Here is a 16,567-nt window from a genome sequence, read left to right on the forward strand (position 1 = left end):
TGACACTCTTCCAAAATGCTAGCTGAACGTCTTTTAGATCTTAATATTTGGCTTTTGGAGAAAGACAGAGGGAGAGAGAAAAGGTTTTCAGAAGAGTAAACTGGCTTTGGGAAAATGCAGCCTACCATGGGAACATTCAGAATAGAAAGAGATTTCTTTTTCTGAGAAAGGAGCATGTTGGCCTTAGGACTGGCCACTTTTCCTGCAAAAAACACAAACAAAAAGATCCAATGTTCCTTATGAGCAGTGACCAGAATGGACAGGTGGGGGTACTTGCTCCTCTGACTTAAGGCATAAACTGGAAGTCACAGTAGCGATGGCAAGCTGTGAGCTCTGTCATCTTTGTCTTACCTTTTCATGTTTCATCCCCACAGATTTCCTAAAGTAACCACATTCGGTGAGGAGTTCCTGAATAGCCCTGTAATGAGATTTGGAGGCGGCTGACTCCCCTCCATTGGAAATCTCTCAAACTTACTATGCAAGATCTTGGGAAAAGTCCCTTACCTTTTCTGGGCCTCAATTTCCTCATCTGTGAATTATGAGGGCTAGACTTTGAGATCTCTCAAGGTCTCTGCCAATTTGGTTTGCTTCTTTGACCTCAAACCTATACTCCGCAGTAGGGTGGTTCCCATCACCTTGGCCAAAAGGAAACTAAAAGTCAATAAGGAAGCCAGTGACTCTAGACAGATTTCTCTCTGGTCAAAAGGAAAATTTTTCATTTCTACTTCTTAATATTTTATTTCATTTTATTTTATTTCTAAACCCTTATCTTCCGTCTTGGAGTCAACACTGTGTATTGGCTCCAAGGCAGAAGAGTGGTAAGGATAGGCAATGGGGGTCAAGTGACTTGCCCAGAATCACACAACTGGGAGGTGTCTGAGGTCAGATTTGAACCTAGGACCTCCTGTCTCTAGGTCTGGCTCACAATCCACTGAGCTACCCAGCTGCCCCCTCATTTCTACTTTAAAAATGATCTGCTTTTATCCATTGAGACAACTATCTGGGGCAGCTAGGTGGCTCAGTGGATCAAGAGCCAGGCCTAGAGATGGGTGGTCTTTGGGTTCAAATTTGGCCTCAGACATTTCCCAGTTGTGTGATCCTGGGCAAGTCACCTAACCTAACCCCCATAGCCTAGCCCTTACCACTCTTCTGTCTTGGAATCAATACATGGTTATTGATTCTAAGATGAAAGGTCAGGGTTTAAAAGAAAAAACTAACCCCTTTCTAGAACCTCACTCTCTAAAAAAAGTGCAATTATTGGCAGATAGATGCCTACTGGTTTTACAGAAGCAACCCTTTCTGTAGCTGTGAGGTCTATCTTCTGAAGTCCCGCTGGATGTTACTTGCATTTCTGGTGATCTTAAATGGAATTGCTGATTCAAACAATGGAAAAGTCCATGATGTGTATGTTTTAAGGTCCAGACACTTAAAATCTGAATGGCATACGACTATTTATTAAGCACATATATGAAGGCACTGAGGATGGATGAGCAACTGAAATAATAGGGCGGCCTATCCTCAAGAAGCTTATGTGTCTGGGAGCAGAACAAAAGCTAGGAATTGTACTGTCCCCTGCAGGCTCCAGGTTTTAGTGGGAGGGGAAGAGAGCTGAAACTCAGGTCTTTTTTGCTGTCTCCTCCTCTTCAGTCCCACCCCCAAAGGATCAGAACCTGGAGAGATGGATACCTACACTCTGTGGGCATCTTCTTCTGAATAAGGATAATAGCAACGTCCCCAGGGGAGTCTGAGAACTCAAGGCAAGGTCTCTTAACTTTGCATATAATGTAAATACACAGCATTCAAGCTGCTGCAGACAGAAGTCCTGAAGGGGGAAAACGCTGTAAAAAATCAGGCAATAGCTCAGTGTCTTTTCATGTCACTTTAATACTGTACAATCTTCTTTATACAACTGTAACATGACTCCAAAGGCAGAAGTTGGAAATACAGCGGGAGCCAATAGACCTCAGGGGAGAAAAATGCCAGAGAGGAAAAAATTCCTGGGATAGCTCTTTGAAAGGATAATTTTCTTTGAAAATAAACAGTAAACATGGTTTTTTGATTTATGGAATCACTGGTTCTGTTTTGGTGTGACACTCCAAAGCCATAGACAAAGAAATGGATGTCCCTGAACACAATCACCTTTTGTTTGTTCCACAGAAACCGGTTAACAGCTACCATGCTTTGGTCTAGACCAGTGATGGGCAAACTATGGTGGAGGGCCAGATGCGGCCCCTGAAATGTTCTACCAGCCACGTGACATCATTCCTAATCTGACGAGTACAATGAATGGGATACAATACAATGAAACTTGGAAAGAGTTGCCTTAGAAACAGACAGACAGGAGCATTTCCTTTCCTTTGGCCCCCTCTTTAAAGTTTGCCCATCACTGTCTAGGGTAAAGAGACTGCTAAGAGCTGTCAGCTCCTTGGACCTCCTGGCCTTGGCTCTATGATTACGGTCCATGAGTGATGCAAACTAGAGGACGTCATCCAGTGGCTAGGCTAGAGCTCCACCTAATACATGCATAGACTGGCTACAATCTAAAACATTGATCCCACTTTTCTGCAGATTGGCTCTTGTTAAAGTTCCAGAGACAATTTCCCCCTTCTCTGTCCTTAAAGAAGGGATAGTTTCGGCCTATCTTTGCCATTTTCTATGTTGTGATTGGAAATACAACCCATAAATAGTTCATGGAAAAAATGCTTGGCAACAGTTTTTATTTATTCCAATTTTATGATTAATGTTCACCTTTCTAGATAACCCTTCTTTCATAAATATTTTATAGTCTCAATTTCTCTTAGACAGCTTATAGACAACTGGCTTCATCTGAGTTTGGGTCGTCTTTTATCACCAAAACCCAGTGCAGATAAGAGGGAGCAATCACTTCACCCTCAAAGAAAATTCTTCCCCCAGTCATTAGTAGTCAGCTCAGCTGTCTTTTACTTGTCCTTACAGGGCTGATAAAAAGAAATACGACTGTCTCAGGCAGACAAGACCACGTATAACTCACCACGTGACATTCTACTAGGAGAACACTTTCCCCTCTGGTTTTGGTGCACGGGGGATGCGGTATCCCAATGCTCAGCCAGCACCCACTTTACTATTGACACACAGCGGAGCCTAAGCAGAACATTCTACTGGGGCCTTTGTAGCCAAAGGGAGTGAAGAAACCGAGATCTGTTCCATTATTGGTGAAACTTAATGTTCAAATAATACCTCCTAAAGAACTTGGTGGCTTTGAAATTTCAATAATTCAGAACCCAAAGAAAATACAAATCAAATCATGCAGATTACATTCATTCTTACAGAAGTCTGCTTATGGCTAGCAGAACCAGACTATGACACAAAGAGCCACTTAACCCATTGACAAGATGCTGCTGCTGTAGAGACAGCAATTAGAGATGCATGCCCTTAAGTGGTATTAGATTAATAACTGACTGTGGCTAAAAGGAAAAAACATTTCTTGAAAACAAAAGTTAAAAACCAATCTTGGAGGCAGATAGGGGGTTCAATGGATTGAGAAGCCAGGCTTGGAGATGGAGGTCCTGGGTTCAAAACTGACCTCAGCCATTTCCTAGCTGGGTGACCCTGGACAAGTCACTTGACCCCCATTGCCTCGCCCTTACCGCTCTTCTGCCTTGGAACCAATACGTATTGATTCTAAAATGGAAGAGTATGGGTTTAAAAAAAAAACAAAAAAAAAGAAAAATGCTCATCAGTTGATAGCACCAGGTTTTTAAGCGACAGAGGGAACTCACTTTTTTATAATTGTATTGGGAAGAAACTATGGGAATTAAATAGTCCCACGACATCTGTACCACATTATGAATCAGCTGGACAAGAATGAAACTTCCAGGTTTTCAGTGGATATAACACCCCCCCCCCCCCCCGTTTAGGTGTAAAGCCCTATGTTCTACTGAGGCCCACTGGGAGTGAGGAAGTGAAAATCTACTTGTCTTACTATGTTGATAAGGTCAGTTCCAAATGACTAGCTATGCAAGTAATATATTTTTTTCTGTACAATTCTTTTACTCTTGGGTGAAATCTCTGCAGGTAAACCAGAGGAAGTGAGTTATAAATGAGCAATCACTACATATCAGTGACTACCTTGCATTCGAGGCCAGCTTCCTCATCTCTGATGTGAAAGAACTGAACAACACGATCTCCAGGATCCCATCCACCTTTGAAGTTTTAGGATGGGTTTCGATAGCCCTTGGGGTCCACCTCTACTAGGTTCACAAGTCTTGTACAATTAAAAGGGAATAACATCAGTCGGAGACCTCAGCTATAACAACTCTCAAAGACCCAGAGTCACAAGGTTAGCTGACTCTGGATGGAATACCCAAAATGGGTGCCTACTAACATGTATAGTATTGAGATGGTATGTAGTAAAGCTGCAAGAGATATTATTCCTATTTAGTATTGACCAAAGTGTAAAACTGCTTCAGAGCTCACAGTATATATCTTCATATATTTCAGAAGGCCAAGCTAAAGACGGGATTATATATAATAGAGGGCTTATTTAATATGTAAAGTTTCCAAGGCTGGGCTGAAAAAAAGGCTTAATCCATAAAATCACCAACATTTATCACTTGGAAGGAGACTCAGAGGTCATTTACTCAAAACCACAGATGTATTCATGGCATTGCCTCCACCTCCCAGGACTGGCCAGATTGTTGTTTCCTGTAAACATAAATCTAACAGCAAAGGTAGTATTCGGTGTGATCTTCTCCAATGGAGCACTACCATTACCTCTCAAGTGTTTGCAGCCAGTGTTGGTAGAGAATACCTTATGGGGCTGGGACTTCTTTGGTTCCATTTCCTCAATACTGATAGTATGGCTTAAAAAGCAGTTTCTGATTTAATATGGGGAATTTTAAGAGAGTCACCAAGAAGAGAGATTAAAGGTAGTTGTACCTTCTCAACGGCCAAAATTTAGATTTCCACAATGTATGCTATTTCTTATTCCTGTTTTTACACATGATTTGAAGATACTATGAATACATCTTTAAAGTACATACTTGCATCTAACATCAATTCACAGAATTCCAAATGAAAGAGATTCTTTTAAGATGGAATAAAGAGCACAGATGCTTACAGATGTCTCTTATTCATGGAAAGGGTCACTTTCTAGCCAGCAAGAGCAACCCCCCTCCCCCCCAAAATTGGCAACCAATCCTTTGCTTGCAGAAGGTAAAATACTTAAGAGAGACAGATTTCAGTTACAGTTGTCAACTAGATTTCTTTTCACAGCCCTTAAAACCTCATGAGGTAAGATGGAATAAAAGTTGCCAAGTTGTTGGCTACCAGACTCATCAGTCTGTTCAGTTCTGGGTAAAAGCAGAGAACTGGAAGGCTGCCAAATTTCCTCTCCTTTCCTGCTCTGGCAGGAATCCCAAGATTGTGGAAGACCCATAAAAACACATATAAAACACCCAAAGCAACATCTAGTTGTATTACAGTACAGAACACACCGTATAACGACATCTCACAGTCCATATGAAGACACAACCAAAACATTAGGGCTAGGAGTGTCACACAGTTTTGGATCTGGGCTTGGATTTGCACTGTGGTAAATAGGCTGGATGGCTTTGAGCTTCCCCTCCCACCTGCAACACCTTTCCAAGAAACATCTCTTCTTATTAACCTTTTGACTCATTTATGTTACTTAATGCTGTAAGTTCCTTTACAAAATGCCTATGAGCTTGGGCATAGGAGACAGTAAAAGGAAAAATCCAATTGCTCCCTACAAGCCTTACTGGTGGTCGCTGCATCAGAAGGTTCTTACTATTCCATAGTCAATGAGGTGAAAGAAAAATCTGAGGGAACCACCCAAGTTTCCACTCAGACCTCATTAGCTCTGGTGAACTAATGAAGAAATCTCTGCCACTCAAATCCCCCCCCGGCCTCCAGGCATGCAGTTTTCTTTTCCTGTCCCAGCTGAAGATTTTCCGAGCCTCTGCAAGTTCATACCAGTCTCACAGAGACTGCATAAACAGCAAACATGCTCAGCCTCTGGCTCTATTTAGCTTGGCCAGAGTTTGGGTTTGGGGGCAGGATTGGCTCTTTTATTCATTTTAAAGAGGCTGATTATAAAGCATAGCTCCTTAAGAGGGAGCAGGAGGCAAGGTCCCCTGAAAGAGTCTATTTTAAACCAAGGGACTCCAGACTACCTCATTCTCTTCATTCCCTCAAAAAAGCAGGTTATCAGGTTGGTTCTGTCCAACTGTGTTGCAGGGCTGTTGTTTGTCACTGTTGAGGTCATCCCTGAATCCAACCAGGACAGCCAGCTGATTCTAAAATATGGGTTTGAAGAGAGAACTTTGGTAATTAAGAAAAGTTTATTCAGTGATCGATCAGTCTTTCATTATATTCCCTTTGGAATTTTTTGTCCTGAGTTTCATTTGTAACTTCAGCCGTGCAATTTCTACTAAAAACAGAGACAGATGCCCATGCCTTAGCTCTTTCTTCCTTCCATGTAGCACTAGGCTGTAAGAGTACCTGGAGCTGGCTGATTTCAGAAAAGCCCTCAGATGAACAGATGTGGCCTTCACCCAACTTCAAAACTTTTTAAAATACTTTCTCTTGATGCCTCATAGGAAATTCTTCTTAACCCTCTGTGGTTGAAAAAAAATATCAAAAACAGAACAAAAAATAACGAATCTCAAGAAAACTTCTGCAAACTTGGGCTCTGAGTGTCTTCAGAAGAATACAGAAAATAATTACACATTTTTAAGTTTTTTGAATTACTCCGCATTGTCTAGAAGCACTGCTGATGGGTAATTCTAGTAATTCTCTGTATACCTGAACATCATGGTAGCAATATGGCCAGGAGTAGCAGGACCAAAGCTAGGCTTCTGGAATGACCACATGCTTACTTGAAGACACTATTACAGCCTCTTACAAGATGGACCTAGTGCTGAACAATTCTCTAATATGCCAGCTACCTGTTTTGGATGCATTTTAGCTAACCATACTTAATGAATATATTGCTTTGAGGACTTCCTTTGTTCCAAAGGTATATACCACCAAAGTGACCACAGAACTGATTTTCTTGGAATGTTATAAAATACAAGTAATTGAGTGGATTATGGGTAAAGCCATTCTTGGTGATCAAAACTACTTTTTGCTAATTCAAAAATCAATAAAGAGTGGTCATTTATAACACATCAAGTTGAGTAAGGAGTGTAAACACAGATATCAACCATCCCTTTTATTTTAAAGTTCATTTCTTAGCATCCATAAAGAGAAATTTCCTCACCTACCATGATTCAAAAAACAAACAAAAAAAAAAGATGGTATTCTTTTTTTTTTTTTTTTGAAAAGCATTACAAATATCCAGTATTAAAATTGCAATTCAAAATTAGCCTGGGCCAATACATAATTTTGATAGACAAAACTGGTGAATACTGAGGAGGGACCCAAAAAGACAAGGACAATTAAGGTAAGGCTGAAAGTCCATCTCAATGCTCTGTTCTCTCCCAGCCTTTGCAGTCCATCCTGTCTTTTGGTTGAGCTGCTCCTTTCCTCTGATGATCCTGTGATTCCATCAATGTGGATCCTCCTTCCCCCCAGGGCAAAGCACGAGCTCACCAAGCCTGACCGCACAGCCTCATGAGATGCTGTGGTCAAAGCAATCCATCACATGGGAGCCAACCTTGAGGTAGGGAGCCTGTCCTAACTTACGGCGGCTTATGCTCTCCCGGCATGGCCTTGGAGAATCCAGGGTCACAAACTGCTATGGTAATATTAGTTTATTCATTAGGGAAAGTTATAAAAATATCCTATTTACATGTGCATGTGTTTGAGGCATTTGAAGAATAATCAAAAGCCTGATGTTTAGTCTGTCGGCAGTCTGGGTTTCCATGAAAATTACCTTAAACTAAGTATGACAAAGCATTGTCAGTTTCATTTGGAATTGGCTCAGTTATTCAAATGGAAGAGAGTAATAAAATCAACTGTTTCCTTAAGCAAACAACCCAAATCACCCAGCCACCCTAGTTATCATAAACAATTAAGAGCCGTCTGGTCCAGGGCAGAGGTTTAGTTTGCTGATTTTCAGTCTTGGAATGAATCTAACAGAGGCAATTCCTCCTCTTCCCCTCCCCCTCAAACCCCCCCCCCAAAACCCTAAATGAAACTAAAAACAACAGTATAGAGTGGAAATGAGACAACTCCTAACTAGGGTAGTCTATACAACTCTTTCAAGTATTCCATGGAAGTGCTCTGCAGTGATCTACTTAGGGAACACCTTACAAGCATGGAATGTGCACCACTAAGAGAAGGCTAAGATTAGTACAAAGAGCAGGAAACCACAAATCGGCACATTCAGGTCTCAACCTGCATTCGGTCCTTTGCGAAGAATGCAAACTCAGGGCCACATTACTCTTTCCTTGAAGCACGTAAAACCAGAACTTAACCATCTCTCATACCCGCAATGGTTTCTCCATGTTTAGCGAGTACAACTTCCACTGAAAGAAATAGGACTTGGCCTAGGAATCTCGTCCTAGCACTTATCCCTCTAATGGAGTCTGGGTTCAGGGACAACCTGGCTTAGGAATTACTGTATTTACTGTTATTGGATATAGTTCCCAAGTCTTCTACCCTCCCTAATGACCAGCAAAGGTGGAGGTGAAGGACACCCAGCAGCCTGGCTTCCACAAGTTTGCTTTAGATAAGACAGTGGCATTTGGTAAAGTGAAAAGAGGTTGGAAGAAAAGATCCCCCAAGAAAAAGGTGGAAAGACTTCGCAAAAGCAACAGAACACCAACATTTGCTGATTCACTCCCTGCACTTTGGAGGAAGGAAAGAAGAACAGCAGCTCGTGCGCATACATGGCAGGAGGGGCGACGCATGCCTGCTGGGACTCACAACATCTGGGAGTGAGCCAGACTTCCACTTTACCTCCAAGGGCTTTGTCAGGCAGGTGCTACAGCACAGCTGCCAGGAGTGTTTGGTTTATAGAGAAAATCAAAGTCCAGGGGCATGAGTTCTTGGGAGTAAAATAAAAACGATGGCAACATTAACTCTGCTGACTTTTCCTTTCTCCCCTCACATTTTTGATGGGGAATAAGCAGCATTCCAAAGAAGCCTTGTCCATCACAGCACCAGAAAAAGAATGAGCACTACCAGTAAGATCCCAAAAAGCACGATGATTGCACACCACTGTCGACGATCTGGAAAGCAAAGAGATATGAATTAACTTTCCACAAAGAGAAATGTGCCACTGGGAACATGGTGACTGACTTTGTGGCAACTGCAAGTGGCAAGCAGAAGCTGAATATGGATGGTTTGGTGACCTGAGGTCACTTCCAACTCTGTAATGATACAAAATATTTGTGATGAAGAAACCAAACACCATCATGCTTGTATCTGACAGTCAAGGCTCTTCAAATATGCATTGTTTCTAGTTTAAAGAACAAATTCTGCTGGTCTCTGGAAAGGTCACAATATATAACAAGTATTTATTTGCTTGATGTATAAAGGCTCTAATGAACTGATCTCAGCTTCCTACTGTCCAATTATTGTATTGCTTTAAAAAAAAGAAAAAAGGTGGCTTAGTTTTTGCTGATTATAATGTGACAAGTGAAAAAAAAAAAAACAACAACATGTGTTTTAATTCTTCCCCAAAAATCAAATCAGTGAAAAATGACAGAATTCCTTTTCTAGGAAGAATGAAAGTGGAAGAAAAAAGCTGTTTGGAGACAGGGAGAATGAATGCCTAGAGAATCAAGTTCCCTAAAAATATAGCCCATCTATATATCTTCTCCATAGCACCTTTTGAATTTTTGAAGACTATTAATTAAATAATAATGGTAGTTATGGTAATAAATATCTATGTTCATTATGAGAATCTTTCAAGTTTTCTGCCTCAAGACCAATAGTGGGGGCAGAGAAAGGAAAAGGAAATTGCTTAGAGTGGTTCAGACAAGGAAATTTAGCATTGTATTAAAGCTAAATGACATTTCCAGAAATGCAGCTTGTGCATGAAACCTTTCCCTAAGCTTAGAATACTTTCTTTTTAGGGGGTTATTCTTGACTTTCAATTAGAGAAAAGAGATGCAAGGCATACTGATGAATTTCAGGGTGAGGGGGATGTAGCAGAGCAGCTGAGGGTATAGTTTTAGTCCTCTGAACATAAGGGAGATTCAAAAGAGAGTTCTAAATGGTAAGGCAAAGGAGGACAATACACATTTTTCCCATTTCCACAATCTTTCTAAGGGAAGCCTGGGATATGCATGCCTTTGGCTATCGAAGAGCTGGGCTTAGACTATGAGCACTAATCATCCCTTTTATGAATAAACTACTAAAGTACAAACATTATTTTCCAAATTAAAAAGATCAAAATCTTTAGAATGGAGGGGGAACTTAAATCCTTCTAGAGAGTTCTACATTAGACTTAAAAAATTTAAAGATAATTTAAAACATAATTTTCTTTGATAAAGAGGTATAGAAATGTTCAACACCAGTTGGGAAGACAAAATTATGCCAACCTTGAAGATGCAAAAAGTACAGTTCAATTGTCATTATACAGACGACTGGACCAAATGCTCAAAATATATGCATCTCTCTTCTAAGAAAGCATTTCAAAGTAGTCAACAGTGGGAAGGACTGCTCTGCTACAGGTAATAATGTTTAAAAACTTTGTTTATTCTAAAATACATATTTTTTTTAGAATTATTTAAAAATGGATCTTGGCTATTTATTTTTGAAGTTTTGCCTCAATTTAAAAACACAACCTTTCTCAAGATACATAGTGGATATATTTCCTGCAAAAAAAGGGAATGAAACTCCATAAGCATATTTCCTGTTTTTTTATTATCCCTGACATCCTGCTATTCTTAGAGACCCACAGAATTCTAGTACCATATAATTTTCATCTTGGGCTTTTCCATGGGTCTTTTCTTTTTACCAACCACATCTTCCCCCTTTTTTTCAGCTACACTAAGTGGGACTTCTCACTAATGAAAAATGTGCTATGCCCAAGTTAATATAGCCAAAGAAGGATCTCTTTTAAAGTGATTTCCTTTTGAATTAGTAAATCGCTCCTGGGAAGCATGGTTACCCCCTGCACTGGTTACCCTAATGGGCTTCTCATAAATACCTCCTGTGAGTCTGAACAGCTTAAGCAATAATCACATGACCCTTTTTGACCTCAGGTGAGCTGTACACAAAGGCTAAGCCGCCTGATTCCACCATTTAGATTAAAGGAAGTGATACAGAAAGAGGAGGCTTTTCCCACACATGATGAAGAACTGTATTTTGGACTGATGGAAGAAATCACCCAATATAAATAAAGTATATTTGTTTTCTCTAAAAAAGTTAACCCTAAAATCAGTCTTATCCTCCACTTGGTCACTACGTTCTAATGTATTCAGAAACAGATTAGTTGGTATTATTTTTTTATAATACTTTGAAGCAAATTTGATTTTTTTTCACATAGCCACTGGAAATGGGGATTGTGTGTGCTGGAGGAAGGGATGAAGGAACAGGGTGGGGAAGAAAGGAGAAGACAATCTACTGCCTTTCCCTGGAGAGAAGGGAAGGTGCTCAAAAGAAGGTAGGAATTGCATACATTTGGCACTGGATGGATATGTGGAATGAGAGAGGGAGATGAGACTTACTAAGGCTTGGCTGGCACCAAGGTATTGAGGGTAGCCACCTGAATGGTGGATGCCCTTGAGAGTTATTACTCTCAGTTTGGACAGGGGTCAGGGAAATCAGTTCTGTTTGGGACATACTGAGTTAGATACCTAAGGAGACACCTAATTAGAAATGTCCAATAAGCAGTTGGTAATGTGAGACTGCAGCTCAGGAGAGAATCTAACACTGGATATATAGATTCGAAAACCAACTGAGAATCTAGGATAACTATGGAAGCTGATGAGACCATCGAGTGATAAAGAATAGGTTTTAAAGGGAAGAGGAGACAGGATAGAACCCTGAACCCACCCCAAGAGAGGAACTGTCAAGTAGATGAAAAAAGTAGGAGAGAAGAGTGGTCACAAAAATATAGAAAGGAAAAAATATCTGGGGCAGCCAGGTGGTTTGGAGAATTGAGAACCAGGTCTGGAGATGGGTGGTCCTGGGTTCGAATTGGACCTCAGTCACATCCTAGCTGTGTGACCCTTCATAGGTCACTTAACAGTTAACTGCCTAGGAACTGATACTAGTATGAGTTCTAAGACAGGAGGTAAGGACTTTAAGAAACAAAGAAAGAATATGCAAAAAAAGGTGAATAACCATGCCAAGGAGATAAAGGAGAATGATAATTGAAAAAACACTGTTTGATTCAGCAAGTAAGAGATCAGTGGTGATTTTGTAGCAGGAGGCTTCAACTGAATGAGGTCAGAAACCAAAATATGGAGGTTTTAGAAGAGATTAATTCTCTAAACCTCATTCTCTAGACTTCAATCTCTCCCTATCCCCTTACTCTTTTTCTGTTCCCTACAAATATGCCCATGACTCTTCCATCCTCAAAAACCCGTCACTCATCTGACCAACACCTCTCTTTTTAGGCTTCCCTCCCAGGGGATAACAGGTATTTGTTAAGTACTTCCTCTGTGCCAGGTTCTGTGCTAAATACTTTACAAAAATTACCAAGAGTATCAAATATCTTTTAAGTTGCTTTCCTATAAAACTGCGTGTAATGTGTATTTAGAGGTCCCGCTTCAAAAAACTGAGTCATTTGTCATAAATTTAGTCAAGCAACACAAGATAAAAGAGATAAGTCAGAGATTCCTGATCCTAGTCTTGAGACAGCCAAGAAGTGTCAAGGACTAATGTTAAATTGAATTTTCAAGGAAAAATTTAAGTTAACTCAAATTAACCTGAAAAAATATAGACTTTACAGCAATTTTGGAAGAGGGATGTATAAGCAGAAAAGTGTTATAATTTCCTAGATGTCAAACCAGCATTTTTATCCATTTACTCTCTTTAAAAATCTCAGGCCTATAACATAACTGAACCAATCTGTTCAAATATCTGATACTAGTTTTAACTACAACTTTAAATAAAATTAATCTAGACTTTAGAAAAATCAAAGGATTAGTCTATGATCTAAATTGAGTTTTTCACATATATATATGTGTGTATATACACACACACATAATTTTTATTAATAGAACTTATTTCCAGATCTTTTGGCTGCCTCCCCCTACCCCACCAAAGAAAGAATTATCCCGCAAACAGGTATGTATACTTGATTATGTCTTTCTCATATTTCCATTTTTCAGTTGAGATGAACATTCACAAATTATTCTTCAAATATTAAATCTATAGCTCTAGATAATGATCTCTTGGTTCTACTCATTTCACTCTTCATTATCTCATGTTGTTCTTTCCAAGTTTTAAAAAAATTAATATCTGCTCACCATTTCTTATGATGTAAGAGTATTCTATCACATCCCTTCTAACAACTGTCACTTTGCCCTTTTGTCATTTTAGCCAATCTGATGGGTGTAAGATGATACCTCAGAATTATTTTGATTTTCATCTCTCTAAATGGCAGTAATTTAAAACATTTTTTCATCCACCTATGTATGGCTTTGATATCTTTTGCCCATTTATCAATTGTGGGGATGGTTCTTAGTCTTAAAAGTTTGACAAAGTTCTCAACATATTTTAGATATGAGACCTCTAAGAAACTGCCTATAAAATGTTGCCCCAAAATTTCTGCTTTCCTTCTACCCTTGGCAACATTAATTTTATATGTACAAAAACTTTTCAACTTAATGTACTCAAAATTATCCATTTTACATCTCACAATATTCTCCATCTCTTACTGATTCATAAATTCCCTTCCTATCCATAAATCTAATAGGTATTATACCCCCTTTTCTAGTTTGCTTATGATATCTCCTTTTATGTTTAGATCTTGTATCCATTTTGATCTTATCTTAGTGAATAGTGTAAGATGTTGGTCTATACCTAGTTTCTGCCAAACTACTTTCCAGTCATCCCATTAGTTTCTACCAAATAGTGATTTCTTATCCCAAGAGCTTGGATCTATACTTTTGTCAAATACAAAGGTTAACCATAATCTTTTATTATGATCTTTGTATGTCTGTTTTGTTCCACTGATCTGCCTTTCTATTTCTTAGTCAATAGATGATAAATGTTAAGGGACAAATGTGAGAACCTCTTCTCAATCACTTGTTTAATAAGTCATATATTCTGGCAAAAGGAGATACAAAGGGAGAGAAAAGTTTTTGTTAAACTGTGTAAAAACTGCCTCAGTGCAAAAAATAAAAAAAGAATAAGAAAACTCTGATTTACTTTGCCAAAAGTATGACACAAGATTTCCCAATTAAAACATAAAGTTCTCATTTGCTCGCCCTATCAACAATACATATAAAATACTGAAAAATGAGGGGTAGAAATCTAAAAATCAAGATGTCTATGACAACCAGGGTTTCAAGGACTAAAGAATATTATTCCCACTCATATTTACTTTCTTCTATAATGAAAACAAATGTGTTTTTAAAATTAGTACCCACCACTGGTCATATGGGACACTTTTGCAAGTTTCTTCATCACATTGTCCAGCCGAGACTGTGTGCTGTCCAACTCGTGAGAGAAGTCATCTAACATTCTGGATAGAGAAGTAGATGGAAAAAGGACATGGTAAACAAATTTAAAGGAACTATGTTGTACTCACTGGCCCCAGACTTAATTAGCAGGCAAAGTCCCCAAATCACAAGATAAGCAAGACTCTAAACAGTCTGTATATCCTTGTAAAAGCATAAAATTACTTATGTTTTGCTACAAGGGACTAACTAAACCCCCAAAATTTCTCCTTCTTTCTCACCAGAAAAAGAAAAAAAACACATTTCAGCAAAAGACAACTGCTTCACATAACATTTAGTCTCCATCTGCCAGCTGTAGGACAGTATGTACAGTACAGGACAATTGTGTGTTTTATCAATTTCCCTAAAAATATCTGGGGGCAGATAATGCAAATAGTTCTAATTATTTATTACTGGTGGTATCTTAAATAAAAACCCACTGGAAGGAGCAGATCCAGAAGAACACTGTACACAGAGACTGATATACTGTGGTAAAATCGAATGTAATGGACCTCTGTACCAGCAGCAATACAATGATCCAGGACAATTCTGAGGGATTTATGGTAAAGAACGCTACCCATATTCAGAGGAAGAACTGCAGAAGAGGAAACATATAAGAAAAACAACTGTTTGAACGCATGGGTTGAGGTGGACATGATTGAGGATGTAGACTCGAAACTACCACACCAATGCAATTATCAACAATTTGGAAATAGGTCTTGATCAATGACACATGATAAAACCAGTGGAAATGTGCGTTGGCCATGGGTGGGGGGGAAGGGGAAAGTAGGAGCATGAATCATGTAACCATGTTAAAAATGAATATTAATAAATGTTTAAAAAATTAAAAAAAAAAACACTGGTTTGAGACCAGTTTGACCACTTTTTGCCTATGTGACTTTAAGCAAGTCACTATTTTCTGTACATATCCTAAAGAGAAAAAAATGAAAAGGAAAGGGCCTCTATGTGCGAAATATTTATGGCAGCTCTTTTTGTTGTAGCAAAGAATTGGAAAGTGAAGGGATGCCCATCAATTGGGGAGTGGCTGAACAAGCTGTGTCTATGATTATAATGTTATACTACTGTGCTATAATAGAATGACAAGCAGGAGCTCAGAAAAACCTGTCAAGATCTACATGAACTAATACAGAGTGAAGTAAGCAGAACCAGAAGAACACTGTGTACACAGAGACAGCAATATTATACAATGAACAACTGTGAATGACTTCACTACTCTCAGCAATACAATAATCTAAGACAATCCCAAAGGAGTCATGTTGAAAAATAACATCTGCTTCTAAAGAAAGAATTAGTGGGGTCTGAATCCAGGCCAAAAGCATACTATATCTTGTTTTTCTTCCACAGAAGGACTAAAATGGAAAAATGTTTCTTACATGATTGCACATGTAAAATCTATATCAGGTTTTTTAATCTTCTCAGTAATGGGGGAAGAGAGGAAGGGAGAGAGAGAATTTGAGACTCAAAATTTAAAAAAAAGAATGTAAAAAATTGTTTTTATAAGTAAACTGGGGAAAGTAAAACGAAAAAGAATAATTTTAAAAAGAATTCTACCTCTGACACTAACTGGTCTTAATGTCTTTGAACCTTAGTTTCTTCATCTTTAAAAATGAGAATAAAATCAAATTCCTCACAGGATATGGATTAAAAATAAAAGAGTACATGCAAAACACTCTGCAAACCTTAAAGATCAAAATAAATGTTATCCTACACCTATATCCTGATTACTGGGAATAATGGAATTCTGAAGGGGTCACAGGTCTTTGAATTTGAGCCATACAAAGTTACTGTCATGTAAAATATGGTCACTGGTTCCAGTTCAATAGAAATAAGCAGCAGTGAGTTCAAACAATGTGATCTCTTCGGAGGAATTAATTATTCACACCAATTAGGACTTGGCTAAAGTATGAAAAGACAATATGTTATAGCTAAGTTTTTATTGGAGATTCTCCCCCAATCCCCCACCCTATTCCTAAACAAAA

The 16,567-nt window shown here is 38.9% G+C and overlaps 1 protein-coding gene across 1 annotated transcript in view; it reads right to left on the reverse strand.

Moving 5' to 3' along the window:
• Positions 1 to 8,697: 8,697 nt before the first annotated feature.
• Positions 8,698 to 16,567, reverse strand: part of STX6 (syntaxin 6) — a 38,899-nt gene continuing 31,029 nt past the window's right edge. The window contains exons 8-9 of the mRNA XM_044674897.1: positions 14,499 to 14,593; positions 8,698 to 9,176 (exon numbers count right to left, since the gene is read on the reverse strand). Coding sequence (XP_044530832.1) covers positions 9,100 to 9,176; positions 14,499 to 14,593 — 172 coding nt within the window. The 3' untranslated portion in view covers positions 8,698 to 9,099. The remainder of the gene's footprint in view (positions 9,177 to 14,498; positions 14,594 to 16,567) is intronic.

The sequence above is a fragment of the Gracilinanus agilis genome, chromosome 4, assembly GCF_016433145.1.
Source record: "Gracilinanus agilis isolate LMUSP501 chromosome 4, AgileGrace, whole genome shotgun sequence".
Taxonomy (NCBI): Eukaryota; Metazoa; Chordata; class Mammalia; order Didelphimorphia; family Didelphidae; genus Gracilinanus; species Gracilinanus agilis.